This window comes from Equus asinus, chromosome 3, assembly GCF_041296235.1.
Source record: "Equus asinus isolate D_3611 breed Donkey chromosome 3, EquAss-T2T_v2, whole genome shotgun sequence".
Classification (NCBI taxonomy): domain Eukaryota; kingdom Metazoa; phylum Chordata; class Mammalia; order Perissodactyla; family Equidae; genus Equus; species Equus asinus.
This window is the reverse complement of record NC_091792.1, coordinates 145,014,007-145,040,483: the sequence shown is the minus strand read 5'-3', so window position 1 is coordinate 145,040,483 and position 26,477 is coordinate 145,014,007. Positions and strand designations below refer to the sequence as shown.

Below are 26,477 nucleotides of genomic sequence, written 5' to 3'. Positions count from 1 at the left end.
CCTTAATAAAATTCCTGCTCACCTCACTTTAGCTTCCCAGTTCTCCTTTTCACATTTGTCTATGGGGATAGTATATATTTCTCTGCAGCTCAAACCATCTCTATTCTTGAATTCATGTGTTCATTAATTCAAAAACTATCGAAAATCTACTATATGCTTCTTCTAGGATTGAAGACAGTACATAAATGATGTAGTCACTAACTTTACTGCGCTCATAATCTTGAGGTTGGGGTGTGTGAGAGAGGATGGTGGAGACAGAGTCAGGGATAGAATATCACAACAGTGCTACGATAGGAGTTTGCACAGAGTGCCGCGCGATTCCACTTGATAACAATGTGCCCAGACACGATTTTATGTTTTTGTATTAAAATTTCAAATCCATGATGATTGCCTATGTGCACAGCTCAGATAACTCTTGTTCCACAAAAAGATGAGACAACAATTACCACTTCTTTACTGCATAAATTGGTGGTCTCCACAGTGTGTGTGGGACAAGGTATGGGAAGAAAATATTATAAAATATTATGAATAATGCTTCTATATCTTTTTAAGAGAGACTTTAGTTACACTAACTCTTAACATGTGCCTTGATCGTACATCACTAAAGCACAGGATACCTGATGGAAGGAGAGAAAGTTCTATACTGGCACAGGCTGTGCAGTGAGGCACCATTACACAGCAGTGCACACTCAATATACTGCAGTGTCTTCTAGTTTGTGTGTGCCTGGTTAAGTAGATTTATAGATCACACTATTTAGCATTATTTCACTCCAGCTCACTTTCACAAGAGACAACAGAAATAAATGATTCATAAAAAAAAAAGTTGGACTGCAACCAGCACTCATAATACACACCTAGGACAATAGGCAGAGGTGCCTCCTCTGCTTCTTGAGGAGACCTCGGTTTCAGTCAGATGGCAGATAAAGGAAGCAATGATATATTCAGATCAGGTGTGAGTGGGCCCCTTATACCGTGAAATTATCAAGATGCTATCGGATATCAGAGTTATACTGTGTATCTTAAAAGTTAACTTCACCCTAAATGTATTATGTGGGCTTTTAATAACTGCTATATTGAGGCACTAATGAAAGGGAACAATACATATTATGATTCAATAAGCGGGAGGTATGATATGCTTCTTCCATTTTGATGTACATATGTATCTGGTAACTTTTTCGACCATTAAAAGCAAATATAGGGGCCGGCCCAGTGGCACAGCAGTTAAGTGCGTATGTTTCACTTCGGTTGCCTGGGGTTCACCGGTTCAGATCCCAGGTGTGGACATGGCACTGCTTGGCACGCCACGCTGTGGTAGGCATCCCACATATAAAATAGAGGAAGATGGGCATGGATGTTAGCTCAGGGCCAGTCTTCCTCAGCAAAAGAGGAGGATTGGCAACAGTTAGGGCTAATCTTGCTCAAAAGAAAAAAAAGCAAATATAAAATATACTGAACTTAGAACTAAGTTTAGAACTAAGTATAGAAAAAAACCTAACCAAACTAAAATTAAGACTTTCAAAAATAATTAAGAAGGTATAATTATATTGTTGTCACTAAAGTTATAAATATTCTGCTATTATTATATAGAAGAAATAACATCATAAATATATAGTATTCTAACATTTTAATAAGAGCAAAAAGGTTTGAGTTTCGCTAATTAACAAAAATATTTACTATTTATTTTATATCTACCTTAATATTTTACATTTTAATTTTTGTATGTCTTATAATATGTACAATATTTTAGTAGCATAGTGATGCATATAATTTATAAATAAACAAACACATTGAGTATGTGCTATCTATCTATATCTATTTCTACATATTCTTCTAACTTATAAAGCAGATAATCAACAGTATGATGACCAGAGTAAACCACTTCAGACAGAAGTCAATGTATGTACTACTGTTTCCATACGAGCAGAGAAGAATGGGCCTGGGAAAATATAATCATAAACAACCTATTTGTGAAAGGCCATGTGGTTTACATAGTCATTTTGTCAAAACACATCTAAAATTGATCAAAAGACAATGCAACTAAAGAAGATATTTCAAGCTAAGCAGTGCTAGTTCTAAAATATTAAGCAGAGGCATGGCCTAAATAACATTAACCTTTTCTGAGGAATCTGCCTGAGTCGACTCATCTCTAACAGCTGAAGAAGAATGTGTTTCTCTGACTAACACAGTGATCTGATTGTGGAGGGGAGGTTTATAAGTTCTGCTAATCTGGTTTGACTTAGGAGGTAATGTCAAGCCTACAACTAATGAACTTTATAATTTTTTCATATATACACATACATATTTCTCTCTATATATATACATACACACACACACACACACTTGCATCATGTCAGACTTCCCAAACATTTTTTTATGTCATCATCTCAACATTAACCCCTTAACTCATATAGCTCTCACTATAAGGCAAGCATGGCTTGAAGCGTTTTCTATATTATTCACTTAATTCTCATAATAGAACGATGAGATAAAGGTCATTACTGTCTCCATTTTACAGATGAAGAAACTGAACCATACAGAGATTAAATTCCAAAGTTAAATAGGTGCTGGTTTGCAAAACCAGGTTTTGAATTTAGGCATCTGGTCCAGTGTCCCTATGTCCATTATGCTATTCACTGAGGAAGAAACCAAGGCTCAGAGAGGTCAATTTTCATACGTATTTATACCACTTTATTTGATGCTATTACCATAATCTTAGCACTACTAGTTTGCCAAACATGAAACTTTTCATGAGCATAAACCACAAGGTTAAAAAGCATTTGGGGTGAAATCTCTTGCCCCCTTTTTGTTCTATGTTATAGAAAAAGGATCTATTTGGGGAAAGATGGAGATTTTCAAAGTAAAATGTATGAGCTATTAGTCATTGTAAAAATTATAACTTTACTTTAGAAGATATTGAACTTTTCATGACAGTCTGATTTTAAATAATTCTTAAACGCAAGTCTTCTAATTGTCCATAACAGTATTTGTCTATGCTGAAATATGTTAGTTTTCTGTATAAAATATGCATAACTGATAAGATTACAATTTTCTTCATTGGTAGAAAAATAAATTATGCTCACTTAGGATCTGCTACCAAGTTTAACAAGGCACACATCTAGAAGGGAATGAGAATGCAACACAGCAAACATAGTTTTTAATGCTGAACATATAACATTTCCCTTAAATTTGGAGAATAAAATCAAACATATTTAGCTTAAATTTTTCATCTCAACCCCATCTGATAAAGTGATAAGTAGACAGAATCTTATGAATTAAAACTTTTAAAAAATTTTAGTAGCTTGTTATATTTCCACTAGTTTAATCACTTTTTTTCTTGTAATAAAAATGGGTTACTCAGCGTCATTTTGTTTCTACTCTGTTTCTTACAGGTCATATTCAGACTTGACTGAGCACCATAAGTGTTCACCAGACTTTGATTTTATTTTTATCCCATGCCTCATAAAACTGATTTAGAAACCTAAAAATGTATCACTAAAATATTGAATTATGATCACTCAGAGCTTGTTGAATTCCCAAAATCTAACAAGAATGGTTGGCCATGAAAGCAAACAAATATTCTTGAAATGGAGCTAGCCACATTTAAGAAATTCTTAGAGGGATCTAGAAGATTCTGAACTACCATGATTGATACCATGCCAATTTTTAAGAAGCCAATAGCCTGTTTGGGGAGGAATCCTTCTTCTGCGTGGGTGCTCAATATGATTTTTGTCACAAAATGATTTGGATCGACTTTAGAATTACAATGGAAGCTGAGTAAATTTGGAGAAAATTCCCACCACTGGCACATTTAGAGTTGTTTTCTACATGGACATCCTTCCTACATTATCTCTGCTTCACAGAATCTTCATCACATTTCAACTGTCAGCAGAATCCAGCTTTTCTCTTGGCTATACTTCATCATTTTTCTCTTGCTAATAATGGATCTATATGATTTATGGATTGCTTTCTGCTAACATTAGTCAGAAGCAGGGGTGTTACAATGTTTGAGCTCTACACCACAGAACCAGCCTGAAATCTATGCTACAATGTACATGTTGGAGGGTGGCAAAAAAACCTCTAATGGCTTGCAAGAATAAGCATTCATTTTAAATGTCCAATGATTCCCAAGAAGAAAGTTAGATACCCACAAAACTGAATTATACCCTAGCAATGCCCCTCTCACTCAAAGATCACACTTCACGCAAACAAATGCCCCTGGAGCCCAGTCCTGAAGCTTGAAGTAAATGAAACAAATTCTCCTGGATGTACCAAGGTCCCTGCAGTAAAGCTGTGTACTTCATAGACTTTCTCTTAGAGCCTGATTGGTGCTTGCTTACTTAGCATACAAAGGAGGGTTATGACAGATCTGCTGTAAGATGCTAGCTGTGTAACACATTGCCAGGGATCATTCGTTAATCTCTACCAATTCTTGTTTCCTCCTTTGAGAAGGGGGATAACACTCATTCCTAGATTTTTGGGGATTTTAATTGAGGTAATGACTCCTGATCATAATTTATTTAACCCTTGGGGAAAAAAGAGGTGAATGTATATTAAATATGTGTTTTGTTTTTTATCAGCCTAGCATATATTTATTGGTAGATATGTTTGTCTGTCTAGTTCAGATATCATGAAAGCATCATAAAGTCCTGTTAGGAAATAGAAGAAGGAGTAGGTGCCTTTGGGGATAACAACAATATCCTAGTTATCTATTGCTGTGTAACAAATTACCCTCAAATTTAGTGCATTAAACCAACAAACTAAACAGTAAATTGAAAAATTTATCTTAAAGTTTCTGGTGGGTCAGAACTTTGGATGTGGTTTAGCTGGGTGGTTCTGGTCCAGGGTCTTTCATGAGGTTGTAGTCAAGACATAGGCCAGGGCTGCAGGCATCTGAAGCTTTCACAGGGCTGGAAGATCTGCTTCCAAGATGCTGCACTCACATGGCTATTGACAAGAGGCCTCACTTTCTCACATGTAGGTTTTTCTATAGACTGACCTCATCACATGGCTCCTGGCTTCCCCAGAGGGATCCAACAGAGACTGAGAATGACTACAATGAAAACTACCGAATCTTCTACAACCTAACCTTGGAAGTAACATATCATCATGTCTGCCGTGTTCTAACGGTCACACAGATCAACTCTGCTCTGGTACAAAGTGGGAGGGGACTACATGAGGGCATGAACACCAGCAGGTAAAGATCATTGGAGGCCAGTAGCATTTACATAGCATCTCTCAAGTTATAGAGTGTTTTTCACAAATATAACTACTCTATGAAATAAGAAATCAGAGAGTGTAAATTACCCACTATGGCTACAATTATTAAGAGTGTGTACTCAAAATGACTAAAGTGTATGTTATTTCACACTGTTTTCTTTACATCGTCTTGGTTCTCTTAGTTGATCAAGATATGCCAACTTCATTCTGACACTAGCTTAATCTTGAATAGATTATAATAATTACAGGATTTTTAATATCAAAATATAAATAAAATACAATGCTTAATGACAAGGACAGAAAGTTAATTCAAATAGATTATAACAATAAGAAGGAAAATGTTATTTAGAAATGGAAGATCAAACAAAAGAGAACTCTCTATTAAATATAATATTATTGGATCTTATTCCAAATTCTACTTACTAAAAATTTAACATATACGTCCAGCAAAATTTAAAAAATAAATATGAAAACAAGTGGGAGAGAAGTGTTATTCAACTTATGTGTAAAACTACTATTCTAATCTTGAGTTAGCAATTGGTATAATACTAATGTACCGAGCATATTGAAGAGCTAATGAAAATGGGTAATGAACTACACTCCTATGTTATTCCAATAAATAACTAACTTTAAATGGTTTTCTTTTTAAACAGCTGATTGCAGCATAAGCATTAAACACTATCTAATCATTACTTGGTTAATCATTTCTACTTGCCTCAGTTATAGTCAATGTTACTGAAGAACTATTTAAAGTTTACCTGGAAGTTAACTGAAAAATTATTGTACACATACTTTTATACATGGTTTTTAAAATCCCAACTCATTTTAAGACTCAGACATTAGCACATATTCTTGTGCCTTGCAGGGAGTGTTTGAAAACAGAAATGAAGACAAAACTGTGTCCTATGAGCAGACTCAATCTTTTAAATACTTTAGCATTAAATTCTAACAACAAATTGGATTTAGAATGCAGAATATTAATGACTTAGCAGAGTTAAAGTCATACTCACAGCTTTTTGCTATATTTATTGAGCTAGATCCTTTTCTAAATCCTTTCTTAGAGTAGTAACCAGAAACTTGGCCCTAATAGACATGGGAATTCACAGATCAGGCAAGATTTATTGTATGTGTGTGTGTGTGTGTGTGTCTGTGTGCGCACACCTGTGCACTTTTCTACTTGTTCTCCTGGAACATGGGTGTGGGTTTTCTCTACGTATGATTCAAATAAGCTTTCATGAGGATTAAATTGATCTGCATACTTCTGGGTAAAAGTATTTTTGAAGAGGTAATAGTGTATGGTGATTATTAGTGCAATTTAGCCCCTAATGGTTATGATGAGTGGGTAATGTTCCTTAATTGTTTTGGATATTACATCTTGAAGAGAGTGGTGCTACCACCTTTGCACGTTATCTGAGAACACAGAGCTAGAGTACACTTAGCTGTTCCCAACAGTAATTTCCTTTATTGTACTTTTGAGAAATGAAGCTTAGAATGGCATCCTTACCCAACAAATCAAGAACTAGAGCTTGTCTTCTTGCTCTTATTCTGGGGGTTTTCACCCTATATGGTACCACTTGCATCTCCAGACATGCCAACCTAGGTGGTGCCTAGACAAGTGTCCCCAAAGCTCAGCCACATGTGGCCCCATACATGGTTGTGCAGTATCTATGTTCCACCTCGTACTCCTTCACAAATTTTATCGTAACTGGATTGATATTTCTAAAATAAATCAGTTTTCATAAAAAGAAAATTATTATTTTGCCATAAATGGAAGAAGTTCATAAAAAATACTTCTAAATAAAATATAGATACATCTCAAAATTTAGATGTATCCTCTTGCCTTGTTGAAGACTGAGCCTCAGATCTGCTCTCTTGTTAAAGATGGAGAGTCACAGGTCTTTGAGTGGTAATAAAAATATATTTGCAGTAACTCGAGGTTGTCCACTGATGCTGTCAAAAGACTGAAGGAAAACATAAAAGGGACTCCTTCGTTATTATGTGATTCAACTGCTCTTTAATGCCAAGTTTGAGCGTCATGTAAAATCAGCTTACTTCTACCAATGTAAGCATCATATACTTGGAAGACTTGTAGTCTAGACTCTAGCAGAGAAAGAAAAGCATTCTTAGCCCAAGAACAGGGTTCTAACTGAACAAAACTCTTGGGTAAATCTGGCCCAACAACAAAGATGTACTGAGACAATTATGCCAGGTATCATAGCACTGAATGAACTTGGCCTCCTGAGGCCTCAGGTTCCTCTGCAAAATAAACGACGAGAATGGATTGAAGAGTCACTGCCTCCCACTTCTAGACTCTGGAGCTCACTGTCTTCTTCAGTTCTTTTTATTATCAACGTTTGTGACACCGTTGTCTTTTACTTCTCAGAGTTGGGGAACTTTGGAGACATAATAAAAACCCTCCTTTTAACAAAGAAAACCCAGAAAATATGAAATTAATTTTATCATCTTTCTAATTCAATTACCTGACTAGAAACTTAAGAGTGACATTTCCAAAGTTAAATCATACTTTAGAAAAGTTCTTCCTCAAGTCGTGTCTGGAAATGACTCTTCCCTTGGAAATCCTAGTGAGGATACTTAACCACCACTCCCATCTTGGTAAAGAAAGATTATTTTTAGAAGAATAGGAGATCCTACTTTCCTCATTCCAACAGAGATATTTCATACTTCTTTTAACTAGTCCAAATTCAGACAGAAGATGGCTATATCTGAAAGAGTCCATCAACAGAAATATATTCACTCAAGGAATGTTGTACTCCTTCATATATGAATAAACTCTGGATTTGAGGTCTATTTTATGCTATGTAACTCTTTCATAAAGAAGATTTATAAAATTCTAGCCCACTCTTCTTCCTATATTTGGAGTATTTTGCATTTTAGCCTTACTTATCATCACTTGCATTTGGAAAGACAGGACTCAATAAAGTTGGAAAATGTATGTTATGAAGCAAACTTGCAAAACTTTGGATGTAATATGTGAAATACAGAGTACTTCTTTAAATATATCAGCTAAGATTATATAATTAATATTTAAATCATAATTTATAATAATAAAGGCTTACTTTTAAGGAAGAAGCAAAATCCCTGTAAAATATATGATTGAGATGATTTAAGGAACACATAAAATTGAATTAAATGTCTTCTCATTCATCAATCTTCCAAAATACATATTGGAAAAAACATGACTCAAATATCTTAGCAAAGATAATGGATATCTAAAGAAGTACTTTAAAACCAAGGGTGGGGGTTGTTAGATTATGAAAGTAGCTCATAGAAAAAAACAAAAATGTCAAGTTAACGATTTTTGCCTTTAAGCAATAAGTGCTCATTAAATAAATTGGAAATCCAGATTGGGAGTTCCTCAGGCCATTTAGGTATCACTGATGGTCTTCTTTTGAGTTCATATTTTCAATATTATACATTCAGAGGCCTAAATTGTAAAAGACATCTGGCCTGATTCACTTGAAGAACTCTATTTTAACTCAAAGGGTATATAATTAGAATACTAGTCTTCTAGCACTTCGAGATATTTTTAAAGTTGTTTGAAAACTGCTATATTATCACAGAAGGTTCCTCACTGGCACAGAAAATGGAAAAGCTGCTCAATGTGTTCAGGGTGCTCTTGAATCAACCTTTGTATTGTCCTTATCTCCTCATTTCCAGGCCATCAGTACCTCTTGACTTTACCATTGCAGTCAGTCCCCTGTAGCCATCTGCTGCCAATCAAGCTTCCTAAAACACTGGTATGGGGCTGGCCTAGCTCTGTTCAAAGGCCTGCGGGACATCCTGTTTCACTGCAAAGCATGCAAACCCCACAACCTCTCCCCAATCCCCATTTCCAATCATTTTATGCAAACACCGTTTCACCACCAATGTTGTCCAACTCCCACTATGGCCTCCACCACTATATTCCTGGTCAGAGACACCATTCTTCCCACCTGCTTCTATCATTGACCCTGCATAGTAGGGGTCAGAGAACTTACTCTGGAAAAGTCAAATGTTAAATATTGCATGCTTTGCAGGCCAAGCAGTCTCCCTTACAAATACTCAATTCTGTCGCTGTAATGCAAAAGCAGCCATAGGTAATATGTAAATGAATCAGCAGAGTTCCACTAAAACTTTATTTTTGGATACTAAATTTGAATTTCATATAATTTTCCTGTGTCATGAAATACTATTCTTCTTTTGATGTTTTTTAAATCACTTAACAATGTAGAAACAATTCTTAGTTAATGGACCATACAAAAACAGGCAACTGGCTGCATTTGGCCCCTGGGCTCTAGTTTGCCTACTCCTGCTCCGCAGTACATTTCAAAAGAGCAGCCAGTGATTAGCATGATTGAATTGAACTCCTGCTCAGAACCCTGCAGGGTCTCTCAGCTCCACTCAGAGCAAATGCTCAGTCTTCACCATGGCCTATAAAGTCTTATGTATTCTGGTTCCCTTTGTTTCTCTGCCTTTATCCCCAATTACTCCAATTACTCTCTTTGGTTTTGCTCTGCTCAAGCTAACTAGCCTGCTTTCTGTTTCTTGAACACGCTGAACACAAGTCTGCCATGGGGCCTTTGCACTGGCTAGTCTGTCTGCCCCGAATCTGTGTCCTTATCTATTTCCCCACTTAAGTCTTGTTTCAAGATTTTGATCTAATGTCTTTCTCTCAAAGAGTCTATCCTCACCACTTTCTTTAAATTGTAACCACTCTGCTATGGGCTGATTGTGTACCCCTAAAATTTATGTGTTGAAGTCCTAACCCCCAGTACCTCTGAATGTGACTACATTTGTAGATAAATCTTAAAAAAGATGATCCAGTTAAATGAGGCCATTAGAGTGGGCCCTAATCTAATCTGACTGGGGTCCTTATAAGAACAAGTTTCTGGACACATAGGAAGATATCAGAGGCATGTCCTCACAGAGCAAAGACGATGTGAGGACACAGTGAGAAGGTGGCCATCTGAAAGCCAAGGAGCTAGGGCTCGGGAGAAACCAAACCAGCCCACACCTTGATTTTGAACTTCCAGCCTCCAGAAGTGTGAGAAAATAAATTTTTGTTGCCAAGTCACCAAATCTGTGGTATTTTATTACGGCAGCTTTAGCAAACTAACACACATCCCAACCTGCACAGCCCTCCCAAACCCACTTACCCTGTTTTGTTTCTACCCAAAGTGCTTATCACCCACTAACATACTATTTAATTAACCAACTTAGTATGATTATTATCCATCTCCCCGCTACATGAGGGCAATGATCTTTTATACTGATGTATTCCAGGTTCCCAGAATAGTGCCTACCAGGGAGCAGGCACTTAACAAATATCTGCTAGATAAATGAAACCTAGTAATACATTTATCTCTATATATCCTCTTCCTCTGTTTCTTTGCTCTTCCTGGGAGGTCCAGTTGCCAATTCAGCATCTCCAAACCCATAGCTACTAAAACCCAGCTGAAATGACACCACTACTAGGAATGCCTCTCTTGCCACCAACACAAAGCAGATTCCCTCTTCGGATTCTATGAATAGAGCATCTATATCTCTCTTCTAGCTCTGAACATATTCAAGGCTGTATTCGGGGTTTTAATTTATGTTTAACTCCGCTACTAAATGATAAGCTTTTGGGGGCAGCTGGGTGTTTCATGCATCTTCAAATCTTTCACCAAACCCTCTGAGTGTGCCACACAACTAGAGGCACAATAAACATCTGATGAACTTATGAATATTATTATTGTAAAAGTATCTGTTATTGAGCCATTCTATTATGTCAGGCTCTATCTTAAGTTTTCATATTATTTGAATGATTAGCAAAATCTTTGCGAAGGTGGCACTGTCATTATCCCTTTTCATAGATGAGGTCACTGAGCCTATGAGAGGCAAAGTAACTTGCCCAAGGTCATACTGCTAATGACTGGTGAAGCCAGGTTTCAAAGACAGATCTATCATTCTACAGAGGTCAGGATCTGGAGTATATAATCTCACAAGTAAAAATAAATATTTCAGGATCATGTTAAATAGAAGAAAAACAAAGGAAGAAATATCATTCACCTAAATTCTTAGAGGTTTGAATGGGCTGATTTCACACTTCCAATGACTGTTTTCCTTGTTCTGAACTCTGAGAGTATAGTTATTGTGTATTCTTCAAATTTATATACTGATTCTGAAATTTTAAAAATTCATATTTCATAATAAAATACTTCTCCAGGTTGATCTTATTTTATGGGTAATAACTGAAGTCTTAAAACATAAATTAATGAATTATATTAAATAAATTTGGCTTTCCTAAAGATTGGATTTTAATATCTATGCATACCTCCCATCTCCTTATAATATTTCATAGAGAATTTAAGATATCAGTAGGTCCTTAACGTTGACTTCTGAAGTAGACAATTTCTACTTTTCATCGTTGTTGTTTTTTAACGCTATTATATCTTATTTCCCAGGAAACAGGCAAGATGGATATAGTTATTATTTTTTTCTTTTGGTGAAGGAATAAAAACCTTTACTTAATTACTAATTAAAATGTATGGACTTTAGACTCACAAATTTTTAGCAAAAATATCTATGCTGCACATATTGGAGCAATATACAAGTTATCCAGCATTTTTAGGTAGGACAAGACTTTTGATAAGACAGTTTTAAAGCATAATTAAGTATAAACCTTTAAGTATACAGATTTTAAATTTTATCATTTTTGAAGGAGATCTTTGAGTCAGATATTCTATCTGACTTTTTCAATTTTGACAAAAATTCTTTTGAAATTTTAAATTGATAGAAACGTTGACCTTTTCTGAGGACTCTAAAACAACCGAATGATGTTAGCTGCTATACTTTGCACTGATTTATCAGTATCAAAAATAGGGCTTAGGACCACTTGAATGAGTCCTGATCCCAACTACTGTCCTTAGAAATGCTGTCTTGAAAAAGTACCTGGTGGCAGCTTGAATTAGGATCACAATTTTTCTGATGAGGAAACAGGTATCATGGGAAGAATATAAACTTGCCCAAGGTCATCTGCTAAGATGCGATGGTGCTAAGATTTATGTTCAGTCTTCTTGGCTGCCAAGACTAGGTATTTCTGTCAGACCAAGCCACCGCCAGAGGCACTTATCACAGTGTAAGGTTGTGAGAATAATGTGCTTCTGGAATGGTAGTGTAATGGACTAACAACAGGACTAACTAGCTCTCATGACCTTGGTCAAATCATTTCAGTAACTCAAGCCTCAATATTCTCTTCTGAAAATGAAGAAGTCAAATCAAATGATTTTTATGGTCCATTGAGATTTCACATGTCTATGATCTAATAATATGTTCCAACACAGCTATTTATATGAGTATGAGTAACATGATATACATAATGTTGTCTTTATTATTCTCAATGTGTTGTTCACTTTCACTAATTTGAGTTTGAAGAAGCTTCTTAACCTTCAGAGATCACAGACCATGCTTTTACTTGGAGACAGTCGAGGAGGGCATCATTGGAAGGTGCATTTGCCTGTATTTGCATGTATTTGGGCACATGCCCAGCAGTTGGCTGTAGAGTTTCCCTTGGGGAACTTTAGTAGACACAGCATAAAACTGATCTTTAAAGTTCTAAAAGCCTTTTAGAGGAGTGGCTTCATAGCTCTTTGAAGCCTTTTTGACTTTTGTTTGGCTCAGAGAATTATTAGATAGCTAGGAAACTCTTTTATGTATACCCCATGATAAAACAAGTTCTATGTATCATAACGACATATTATAGAAGAAGAATATGACTGATTTGGCAGGCTTTAAGTCTCTACCCAAACGTGGTGACCTCGCAAAATGGAAATCTTCCAATTATAGAGGTGATAATACTGAGTTAGGAGAATTTACAACTTTCTCAAAGTTGTAAGAAAGCTGGAGAAGAAAACTGCAGATAGAAAACAGATCAACTGAAATCCTGACAACATATATTTATTTGTAATATCTCTAAAATTGCAGTACACCCAAGGTGGTATCTTTTTGTTTCCAGCAGGTTTACTATAGTTGAAGATTGGAAGAATCTATACATTTCTATTTTATTACTTTAAAAACATTAAAATGCAATCAGTATATACACAATATGTTCATTGTAGAGATATGAGAAAATACAAATACACAGACATTTATACATAAATCACCCATAGGATATAAGCCTTTTGAAACAAATGAGCATCTACCCCTATTTAAAAATGTGTAAGTACACCTCCTCTGTGAATAATGAGAGAGAATTCAGACTTCCAGGGCTGTGGATTATCTACAACAGTTTCTCTAGTGAGAATACGTACTGGGCAGAGATAAGAAAGCAGCAGAACTACAGCAGAGATTAGAACGAGTAGCTGACGTGGCCGAGATCAGGAGAAGTGATATAAGCAAATGATCACAACCTTACCAACTTTGGGGAAGATGTATAGAGAGACAGAGGCAGGAGATGTTGTAGCTTTGTCCCCTAAAATGCACTGGTGTATGATTTAGTCGATTTAGTCATACATCCAATGACTGTTTATTGAACATGTGCAATGCACTAGGCATAGTCCAGGCACTGGATTACAATAATGAACAAAACAAATATGGTCCTTAAAAAGGAGTTTACATTCTAGTTTTATAGACACCTGTAAATAATCTAAATAATTTTAGATAGTGGTAATTTCTGTAGAGAAGTTGACCATATATCCCACTTTGTCTGGAACAATCTTCGCTTATGCATGTATTCTTGCTGTGATTTTTTTTTTTTTTTTGAGGAAGATTAGCCCTGAGCTAACATCAGCTGCCAATCCTCCTCTTTTTGCTGAGGAAGACTGGCCCTGAGCTAACATCCATGCCCATCCACCTCTACCTTATATGTAGGACGCCTACCACAGCATGGCATGCCAAGCTGTCCATGTCCACACCCAGGATCCAAACCGGTAAACCCCGGGCCACCAAAGCAGGAACGTGTGAACATAACCACTGCACCACCAGGCAGTGGCATTTTTAGGTAGGAGAAGCACAGCCCCTGCTGTGATTATTTAGATTGTCTCCTTTTACTCTCAAAAGTGCCCCAATTTTGGTCACCCTATCTGTAAAAAATTTCAAAAACTTGATATAAAAGAAAGTCATTATGGGAGGGGCTATTTTGGACTGGATGGGCAGGAAATGGTTCTCTAAGACGATATTAGAACTGAGAGTTAAAGTCATCACACAGCTCTTCACAGTGAGTGTAGTGAAACAAAGACACAGTTTAGATTCTGACAAATAGTTTTATATCTTAGTCCTACCACATCCTAGATTTGGCACCTTGGGATAAGTTCCCCAGGGGATGCTCAAGTGATATAGCTTAAGTCCGAAAATGTGATTCAGAAAGGAACACATTAAATTATATGGAGAAAGAAATGGATACTTATTTATGATATCCTCCCACAAATCTATATTTTTGAGCAGATACTGTATAGTAAACACTCTGTTAGGGTAGAACTGGAGAATTAAATATTTTTTATGTCTTTTAGAAGATTCAGATCTACTTGAGATACGACTTTAACACCTGAATCTGTCAAATAATACAAGGTTGATGAGTAATTAAATTCTGAACAATATAGGATAGACAACTTGTACCATGAGAACTCAAATAGGAATGAAATCAATGCACATCAGAGAGTGAAGACAGATCCAAGGGGGAAGAAATGGGATCTGAACAGGTGCTTCACTGATAAACTATAACATTAAATACCCGATTGCTCAGTAAGCCACACAAGCATTTCTCTGGACAAGGAATAGAACCTTCTGGAGGGCTTTGCTGGTAGTTTCTACAGCAGTCCGGTAGGGTGGGCAATTCAGTTTCTTAGCAATTTAGCTTTTTAGCAAACCCTGCTCCTACACATAATTCCATGGGTCCTCTCCCACCTGCCTTCTCACCTTCCTTGTTTCGCTCCCCTCTCATCAGCCTCTCTCCCTTTAATTTCTTCAGAGGAACATAGTTTAAAGGTTTATCACCTCACCTAGGTTGCCCATTGTCCTCACCTCTCCTTGGCTAAAAGCACAAGAGAGAGCTCCCCTCTGCTTTTGGAAATCTTAGCATATGTTGGTTTGTTGAGTCAATGGTCCTGCATTTATTTGCTCTGCTGGCTGAGTAACGTGGGGCAGTTGGGAATCATGAAGACACAGCTTATGAAACCACAAGGCTCAGCCCTTAACAAACACTTAATAAATGATAATTGAATAAATGTCAGTTATAGTTATTGAAAACTAATAAAAGGAAAAAGAGTTTAAAAATTGCATTCATTTATATAGGTTACTTCCTATTTATTTCTAATTACTAGGCAACATAATAATGATTAGGTATTCAGTTATCTTTGGGGAAAATTTAATTTAAAAAAAACCCACCAAAACAGATCACCCTATAGATTCCAGATGAGCAATAATGACAAAAGTCTCCATTTGTTGAATGCTCGCCAGTAACATCAATATATGTAGGAATATCCCCCATTTTGCAGATGAGTTGACCTAGCTCAGAGCAGCTGGATGACTTTCACAATTGTAGGTTTAGGGATGGAGCTAGAATTCCAACACAAGGCTCCTAATTCTTCCTCTATGCATGCTGTTGCCCTCAGAAGCATAGCTGGGGGGTTGAGCAGAGAAAATAACTCTCCTGGAACACATTCTCAGAATTCCTTTTTTGCTTTTAATGTAATATATTTATGTTATGGTCATTATGACTGTGATGAAAAGACATTACAGGAAGCAAAACAGAGCCAGATAGGGAGCCAGACATGAGACAGAAAAAGGAAGTGTCAAATGATGGAACACTCTTTATGAGTTTACTCCTCCAACCCAAACTTGGCACGGTTCTTCTCCTCCCACCCTGGCCACCCATTCAGTTCTTCTCTCTGACTCACTCTCCCTGAAAAGAATGATTAGCTGGCCCTCCTCAGTCATTGTTATCTGTTGATCTGCTGCAGAGTGCTATGCATTCACCTTTAGAAAAGTAAAGTGAGCACTGGTCCCAAATAAAGAACATCTTGAGACATTCTGATGCTATTGCAGTATCTCTATCGGGCAGGAGAAATGGATAATGTTAGGCACAGAGTCATACTTTGCAGAGGCTTGATAAACACTAGTTTTTTTTGTCAAATTGTTTGGCATATACTGCAAAAAGATATGTCAATGCTGATTTCTATCAGGGCCAGTTGAACTTTGCTTTCTTCTAAAAGTAAGGGCAGCTCCTCAGATCTTAGCCCTTCCCCTACAAAGTATCCCAATGCGGAAAAAAGGAGCTTGGAATAAAAATATACTTTATCAAAGAAAATTCATCATCATACCTAGTAAACACAAACCATACCATCTCATACTGGGTTGTAACGCCATCTTCCAATATAACAAACACTATATTGTTTTCATATGTCATTTAATTTCTCCTCAGAAAACAGAGTCAATTTGTTTGAAGGTACAGGTTTATTTTACTTATAGAGTTTAAGAAACACACAGAGAAATTTTGGACAGAAGCTATGTGGTCAAAGTAAAAGATAAACAGTGATAGTGAAAGATATGGTAGAATGACAGACACCTTACGAGTCCCCCAGGGATATGATTAGCTTGCTCTTGCCACTTTCAATATTTTTGAGGGCAGACAACATGACCAATGTTAGTAATTTTAAACAAAGTAAGCATTGTCAGTGGTAATACCCATAGTGGATGAATATAAAACAATAAATACGGCCATGAGCATGTTTCTCCTACTTAGAGTAATTTTCCCACTGGCTTCTAGGATGGGGTCAGCCAATGGAAGCACTAGTCAAAAATGAGAAGGTGGAAGGAAAGAGAGGTCAGCAATTTTTTTTTTTTTTTTTTTCCTGAGCTCCGTTCCTATCAGGTCTCCATGGGTTGGTTGTATCCCTGGAGTAAAGGCCATGTTACCTGTCAAGCGGCCCTCTTCATACAGATCCCCTCTCCAGGCTTCATAAATGGCTCCCATCCCTTGCTCCTTCAGTGGTCTGCTGTTACCAGCTTCAGAGCACTTATCACTCCTTCTTCATTTCCTTACACCCTGCCCACATAGATAGTCCCTTTTTAAAATTCTTTTCCTGAGTGCGAGGTCTCTTTCCTGCCAGGAACATAACTGATACATATCATAATCAATGTACAATATCCTCGACAGTCTTGTCCTGTATTATGAAACTTCAGTATTTCTTCAAGTGCTTAAATAAAGCACTGATGTGTAACTGTTGAAGTTTCCGGTAAGGAAGCTCTGACTGCCTTAACAGGGGCAAATGCAGCTCCTTTTACGAATATTAGATCTCTCTTTAGATGGCATGGAACATATTGATTAATTTTGTCAATCAATCAACAAATGAGTTTCAAGAGTTTAACATGTCTGAAGCTGTGAGATTAGATCACCTACTACTTTGAAGTTCTCACAATGACAAAATAACAGTCTTCTCTTTGGAAGAGTCTTTCAGTCCTATGATTGTACCTAATATACTAACTATGTGGTAATAAAATACAAGGTGATTAAACATTAACATGCAGATTTCCTTCTGAAATGTAGGGGCAATCAATAACCTGCCTATGTCCTTCAACTCAGGGATCCTCTAACCAGATTTGGCAGCAATGGCAGAATTTGAAGAGATTAGGCAAGATCCTGAATCCCTCAAAATATCCCTTCACTCCTGATCAAAAAGTTAAACTCATATTCGAGGACAAAATAATTCTCCTGATAAAGTTTAAAATATAAATTCTGTGGGGAAAAGCAACACAATGACATATATTCCTTGGCAGTCAAGTATAAACACCATCATCCTTCTTTGCTTTCTTCTTACCCAAGGGCAGGCTGCAATAGAAGGAAGCGCACAAGAAAACTGAGTATAGCATGGTGCTGTTTTATGTACATTTTAATAAAGCACATTTTACCCAATGTTATAAGAAATATAGTCTCACTTTATCAGCAAAATTTGAATGAATGACAAAATAAAAATTTAATCAAGAATAGCATAATTTCAGAGCTGGAAGGCCAATGGATAAAAACTGTTTATTCAATTGTCACATGTCAGGGCCACATGAACTGGAAAATAGAAACAACTGTCATCTTTTACCAGGACTAAACTTGAGTTTTGTGAATTTTTAATTATGTGAGGTCTTCAGAAACACATTCTTTGCATTAGATTTGTCTGCCCTGTGTTCAAATGTGGCAGGGATGGGGGACAGAAGAGGAGGTCAGATGGGATTGAAAATGTGGTCTTGTGATTCGTAACCAGGAAGGAAAAAAGAAGTGGACAGAAAAGGAAGTGCAAGTAGCTAGAAACAAGCTTTGTTAATTCCCTGATTTTGCTAAGGGTCATCTTTTATTTTCTCTTCACACTTTAAAAATACAACATAAAAATATCTAAATCTTTATATCACTAGCCTTGTGAGTGGCTTGATCCAGAATAACTTCAACATGATAAGGCTAAAAGCAAACTGAAAGCAAACTTGTGAAACAAATTCATGCTCTCTTTCTCTCTGTCTCCTTTAATCTAAAGTTCTCTACTCGATGGAATGATAAATGCTTACTTCATGCTTTTAATAATATAATTTCATTAAATTTGAAATACTTTAAGGCATTTGTTAAACAGCAGTTCACTGCTTAACCTCATGTTTTGGTTTAAATTGCTTTTGTTTCCCTTAGGCAGAGAGTTGAACTTCGCCACACCTGTAGCTTGCAGCCTTGAAGCCAGAAACAGAGCTCCAGGCAACATCCACCGCAGACATATGTTGGAGGAATACTTGCTAATAGGAAAATGTGTTCAGGTCTTGATTTTTCAAGAAAACGATGTACTGAGAATTGATAATTGTCCAAACAACCTCCAAATATGACCATAAATCATTCCGATACTACATTTCACACATGAAATAGTTCAAAATTTAATATCTGTAATATCATTCACCCTTTCTTAATGGGTCAGCACTTATATGACAGGGTGCCCTACAGGTTCCTCTGGTACACAAACTGCTCATCAATAGAATAAGTTTCATATTACTACCGTCATATTTCAATCTTCATCACTCATCTCCAATTATTTAGATGTACAAGAATATATTGGTTACCATGAGCCCCTTCTAGAACTGAATATGATAAGGTACATGAAGATGCAAGTCTCAATTGAGAAGGGATTAGAATAACTGATCCTGTACTGCACCTCACTACACTGAACATGGTAGCCATTAACTTTAATATTTGAATATGGATTTCTGGAATTTATTATGTAGGACAAAGGATCTTTAAAAATGCTTACATTTTCATGATAAATAAAGCAAATAAATGTGTTTGTAAAATCCGCTCTTTGAAAAGCGGTTTGCCACGATAAAAATATGCAAAAAGTTTCTGATACAATGAAAGCATCTTATTTTATCTGGACAAATCTTTACCATTGAATTTGCACTCTCTAACATAAAGGTTATTTTAGAAAAGTCATTAATTGAATTATTTATTTATAAGTAACCCTAGACACTGACAAAACTTACATGAAAAGCTCTCAGAAAAAGAAACTGCTTTCCTCTATCTTGTAATAACACTAGTAAGACATACCAAAGGAGAGTTTGTACCCATGGAAATTTCCTTGCACTTCAAATTTTTTAGGTTTGTGTAAAGGCATGGGCATTTTGGGATCAAATGAAAGGCAACTGCCAACAATACAGATTATGAATTTCAGAATTAGCCTGTTTTCAAATGCAAAAGAAAATCATCATTTCCTCAGATCACATCTTTAATTGAAAAAGTGATGCTAAGTGTTTGTTGGTATACGAAAAGACCAAAAACCATCCAAGGCATATTCATGTTTTAAATTTTTGATAACTACAAACATATATGCTGATTGTTCAGGATACAATTAGCAACTGCTTGCATATCCAACGTTCAAGCAAATTTTTTAAACTAATTCAACTCTGCTTCCTACTTCTTCATTAATTACTAGCTAAGGGATTTGAAAGTGCCCTAATGAATTTTACATTAGATTCTGCAATATGGACAGTGTATATTATCACAGCATCTAGTAAATGCATAAATTGGCTTTTCCAAGTTGCATTTTGAGCAGTTGTAAAGATTCCGGCTGGATTTTACAACATTTAATATTAGAAACCGAGCTGGAAAGAATTTTTACAAGAAACAAGTTGCTGTAATCACATTTCTCAGGTCATAAATCTATCTTACTACTTTATAACAATCTGTCCTATTTCTCAAACTTCTTATTTTTTTCCCTCCTGTGGTTTAAAAAGAAGAGAAGGAATTCCACCTATATTGATTTCTAAATATACCTTAAATAACACTTAAAATATTGCTGCTATCCTAGCTATCCATGAATTTTACATTATAAATTACCATCCAGTCATTAGATACCCACTGCATTTTGGATGTAATACTTATGGTTTATGACTTCACAACTATTTACCATCTTCATAAAATTCTTTGAAATCAGAAGTTTAAGAAAACTATACACAAAGAGATTGAGCAAAAAAGGCAGAGCACTGTAAGAAACAAGGAGAACCTTAAAATTCCTTATCAAGGAGAAAAATACAGACTACCATGGGAACCTCATGGAAAGCGTTCCTTCATTAAATATTTCTCTAATTTCATAGCAAGATAAAAGATCACACATCGAGCACTGTCCAATGAGACATGATATCACAAATGGCACACAGTCCTTAACTGAATGTTTAAGGCAAATATCATATTGATATTATTGATCACATTGATATGATAAAGCAAAGTTGTATTGATGGGACTAAGTATTTGTAATAGGAATGTACAGACAGGGTGGAAAACACAACAGAGCTCCAAGTTAACAAAGGTCAGGTACAGACTCTCAATGATTATTCTTAGAAGCATCAGAAGTCACCACAATTCGTACTACTTACAGATTAGCATCTGATAATAATGTTATCAATATTTATTAGTACTTAATAATGTTCTCAGAAATCATGTGATTTTCACATTCTCTGCAAATTGTTTATCTTAATCAGCTTGTCAACATAGTCATATTTGCAATTCTGTTATTAACCATAAAGAGTTTACTTCCTAGAGAAAATGTTGCTCCAGTTCACCTCTCAACCTTGCATCACAGTCTATAGGTTTCTTAACTAACTCTTCTTTCTCGTTATTTAGATTAAAGAAGACAAATATAAGTTGAAAAAATACAGCTAACAACAGTTCTTCACGGCCAGAATCAAAGTGTAGTATTATATCAACCAAGCTTTGCCTCTCAGAAGTTTGATGGTCCATTAAAAATATCTATTATCAGAGTCAAAGTAGTTTTGGTCCCACCTGTCACTATCTTAATGATGGCATTGCCTAGGAATTTCATGGGCAGCAAAACTGCTAGTTTCGGCTCATAATTTTACAACATCTTAAAAATATTTTGTTGCTATCAACACCTAAATTTAAATAGAGCTTCTATTTCAATCGTGCAAATTTTTAAACATTGAAATCCACTGCAATGAAACAAATATTAAACCTCTCTTGAACATTTTACTGTTCTGTTGTTTTCACATTTTGCAAGGAATTCAGAAATCCACAAGAAATCTCCTTAACTCTTTCACTGCCAAGCTTTATGATCAAATGCTAGAAATAATCTGTGGATTATAATGATCAAAGAGTTCTAGAGAATGTCTAAATACCTTCAGGAAGAACAGCTATGGGATTTTCCAGTAAACTGCAGCAAGCAGGAGAGAGGGAAAAACCCCTTGCACAATCATGCATTTTTTAAAAAATCTTTCTACTCTGCAGACACTGCTTCCTTAGACTGAGGCACATTTAACAACAATACTGCCAAAAAGACATAAAAGACACATCCAGAGAATCCAGTTCTACCCCAAAATTAGAGCTGCTCTGAACACATTTTTAGAAACGTGAACCTCAGCAAGCACTCACAATTGTATTTTATTGACAACATTAAAAATAAACACAACACAGAAATAGTGAGCCTTTCCTACTCGTTTCAACTTCGTTACCATGCTCTACCAGCCTCTATTAAAAAAAAAAAGTCATTACCTGTATGAAGAGAACCTGTTAATAGTCTGAGAAGATACTGGGCAAATTTCAATATTTCACGTTTACACCGTTTTCTACAGCCACTCATCTTAAGCAACAAGGTATTCCTCTGAGGAGAGCCAGAAGTCTTTGCCAATAAAAAAAAAAGACAGTCTCTGAGGGGAAACTTCTGTCTCAGTTTATGTCACAGGCTGCCTTACAACTCCTGTGGAATTAGCTGTTAGTGCCTGAATCAGAAATTCCCCTAAAAAGCTAGAGAAGCCGGATACAGACAGAACAGTAACTGGGCGGTGAGAAAGGGCTGCTTCTCAGTATGGTCACCAAGTTCTTCTGTGGCAACAGATAGGCTGCCGGTTCACACTTGTAGTAACCCACTGTGGTTCAGCTCAGCATCCCTCTCCAGGAGCAATCGCAACCTCACAGACCATTCAGACGGAGGCGGGGCCTGCGATGCCAGCTCATCAATGAATCAGCATGTAAGCAGGTGAGGGGACAGATGACAGGTCACTGGGGCTGAAACCCTTTGGATACCAATAATTTGGAGACTGCTAATGCAATCAAGCCTGCTGAAGAGGCATCTCAGGGTCCAAGGCTGTACAAAACGATTCTCCAAAATATGGGAAGGAGGAAAGCATGCTGCTCAAGGTCAGACACCAGACAATTCCCTGATACAGTGTTAATCAGATTCAGAACGCCTAAATGGGGAAAATTGACCCTGATTCTAAACAAACAGAGTTGAATATTTACCACCAAATGGAGGCAATGCTGTTTTGTCACAGATAAATATATTCCACTTCATGGGCACAGAGGTGGAAAATAAGCTGTTCCCTACATTTGGCTGTGCTTTCTACTGTTTAGGCTCATGCATTTGGAAATTAGGAAAAAATCATTGTCTCTTTTAAAATACAGTAGCCTGGAAACCACAGCTCTTAAGCCCCTATAATTTGCCTCCAGGCAACCGAGGTACAAAACTAATTCACTGCATTATCCTAAGAGAAATAACTGCCTCAGTTTCTTCACATTTCTAAAAGGCAAAACGCAACTTGCTAGCTCCCTACAATTGACTTATTTTAAGTTAATAGTGAGAACAATTGAGAGAGTTTGCAATTTTCACAAAGGACTCTGCTGTGAAAGACAGTGTTATAGAGGTAGGCAGTTGCTATGAAAGCCAGAAAACTATAGGCTTGCCTTTTCTGAAGCTGCAGATTTTTTGTTTTTTTTTCATTCTTGAGTGCCTTGGGCAGTTTCTAGGGTTTGTCCACACTCTAATTTATACTCCCAGGGTGTTAATTTGTTTTCGCTCATTTTGTATAAATACAAATATTATTTCCACAAGATTTAGTATATATTGGATGTGTATCCTCCATATTTTAAATACCTAGACAGGTCTTTTTTTTTTTTTTTCCTGACAGTTGTAATAATTCTAGTTGGAACTAATATTTCCTAACAATACTACAAATGAAGTGATGTTCTTTTACAATAAAGAAAGAAGCACCCCTGGAATCAGACTTACACAGATTGAGCGGTAACTCAGTCTCGTCTATAACTCTCCCACATTCCCACCAGACTCAGTGGTATAATCATTTGACTGGGATAATGAAGTATGCTTTCCAAGAATTTTCAGAACTTTAGGTTAAAGTGTCTGAGATAAAAACAGATTCACACACAAAGGTTAGCAACATACTTTTTGAAGTTCTTGCTCCCACACATTTGCCATGAGTGATGGCGTCCTAAGTTTGAAATAGGCAAAAGAAATACACTATTGTAGATCTATAGTTGGATCAATCATTTTAATGCCTTTCTCATCTACAAAATGGGGATGAGAATATTCTGTTCACTCTTTCGAGAAAGAAATAAGCTACAGTATGGATGACATTAAGCACAGCACTTTCATTCATTCATGTAAATTATGTGTCCAGCCGTTGTAACGTTCCATTCATGGTTCTAGGTGCTGGTGAGACAGCAGTAATGAAGAAAAGCAAAGCCTCTGTGTTCAAGGAGCTTACACTTCGGTGTAGAAAACAACAAATTAACAAAGAAAAATTAGGAAATATCACATACGAATAAGTGCTATGGAGACTATTAAAACCAGGTTGATAGAATAGAAAGTGAGTAGGCTGAGTGGTCAGGGAGGACATCTCTTTGAAAAGACAGTTAAGCTGGGATGTAAATTACAGGAAGGAGACAACCATCAACCATGAGCTATTTAGGGGAAAGTGCATGTCAAGTTGATTGAAAAGCTCATGCAAAGATCCCAGCTGGGAATGAGCGTGGCATCCTCAAGGAACGGAAAGAAGGGTGTGGCTGCTGAAGCATACACAGCCAGGAGAGACTTACAGATGATTCCATGGAGGAAGATGGAGGCTCCCAGCCAGGGCCTTCTAGTATGCAGAGCCTTATAGCCAGGGTATGGAATTTGGATTTAGTCTACGTGTGCTGGAAAGTCACTCTAGGGAACAGGAAAATTATATGACCTGTCTACTACGTACAGGATAAAATGTAGGAGAGCAAAAGTGGAAGAAGGAACATCTATGAGGGGCAACACAGTAGTCTAGATAAAAAATGATGGTGGCATGCCCTGGAATGGAAACGAGCTGGCTGGTTTCTGGATATATTTTGAAATGGAATTATTAGGGTTGGGAATGTGCAGAAGGGAAGAATTAAGGATGATTTTATTTGCAGCTTGAAAAATTAAATGGATAAATTTAATGAGCTGATGAAATAGAAACACTACGGGTAGGTTACAAGAGTTAAAAAAATCAAAAGTTCTACTTTGGACACATTAGAATTGAGATATCTTTAATGTACTCAAAATTTAAAACGTATTTTTAAATTAATCTAGTCATTTAAAAATATCTTTTTAAAAGGAGGACATCACTATAGAATCTGAAGATATCAAAGGATAATAGGAGAATACTACATACAACTCTATAATATCTATAGAGTTTATAAATTTGACAACTTAGAAGAAACGGACCAATTCTGAAAAAGAAAAGAAAAACAAAAACTAAAATAATCTACTAAACATGAAATAAGTGATTTTAACAGCCCTATAATTGTTAAGTGAACTAAATTTACAATTTAAAGACTCCCCCAAAAATAAATCGTCAGGCCACATGGTTTCATTGGGGAATTCTACTAAGTGTGTAAAGATGAGTTAACACCAATTTTTCACAATCTCTTCAAGAAAAAAAAGGAGGTAGTATTTCCTAACTCATTTAATGATTCTAGTATTACACTGATAAAGACAATACCAAAAAACCCAATAAACAAACTGCAGACAAATATCTCTTATTAATATAGACTCAAAAATCCTTAACAAAACATTATTAAAGAAAATTCAGCTATATATAAAAAGAATTATGTTCCACAGCCAAGTGAGGTTCAGTCTAAGGATGTAAGGCTGGCTCAATATTGAAAACTCTACCAAAGTAATCCACCATATTCACAGACTAAAGAGAAAGAATCACATAATCATATCAATTGATTCAGAAAAAGCATACTGCAGTTTCAACACCACCCACGCTAAAAAAAAATCTCAAAGGAATAGGAGTGGAAGGCAACTTCCTCAAGTACAGTACAGTATAGTATAGCCAGTATGATAAGATAAGAAAAGGAAATTAAACACACAAAAATTGTAAAGCAAGAAAATCATTCTATTTTTGGAAGACATGATTGTCTATGTAGAAAATCCCAAGAAACCTACAAAAGCTCCTAGAATTAATCAGTGAGTTCAGCAAGGTCACAGGATACTAGCTAAACATTCAATTGTACTACTAAGAAATCAATTACACTAGCAATAAACATATGGACACTGAAATTTAAAATATAATAGCATTTACAATTGCCCCCCAAAATGAATATTTAGGTGTAAATCTAACAAAACATGTACCAAATTTATATGCCGAAAATTACAAGAACACTGATGAAAGAGACAAAAGAAGATTTAGATAAATGGAGAGACATGGTGTGTTCCTGTATCGAAAGATGTAACACAGTAAAGATGTCAATTCTCCACAAATTGATACACAGGTTTAACACAATTCCAATCAAAATCTAACTATAAAAGTTTAAGAAAAAAAATAGGAGAAAATCTTAAAGATCTTGGGCTAAGATTTCTTAGACTTGACCACAAAAGTATTACTTATAAAGTAGAAATTGATAAGTTGGATGTCATCAAATTTAAAAACATTCACTCATCAAAGGCCCTGTTAAGAGGATGAAAAGACAATCTACAGACTGTGAGAAAATGTTTGCAAACTAC

The 26,477-nt window shown here is 36.2% G+C and overlaps 1 protein-coding gene across 3 annotated transcripts in view; it reads right to left on the bottom strand.

Annotated features, from left to right (window-relative positions):
• Positions 1 to 26,477, bottom strand: part of KCNIP4 (potassium voltage-gated channel interacting protein 4) — a 1,061,619-nt gene that overhangs the window by 809,482 nt on the left and 225,660 nt on the right. Inside the window, exon 1 of one of the 3 annotated variants that reach the window (XM_070506137.1) lies at positions 22,214 to 22,620. The exons of the other annotated variants lie outside the window; for them this stretch is intronic. Coding sequence (XP_070362238.1) covers positions 22,214 to 22,301 — 88 coding nt within the window. The 5' untranslated portion in view covers positions 22,302 to 22,620. Of the gene's footprint in view, positions 1 to 22,213; positions 22,621 to 26,477 lie in introns of those variants that run through there. 3 annotated transcript variants of the gene reach the window in all.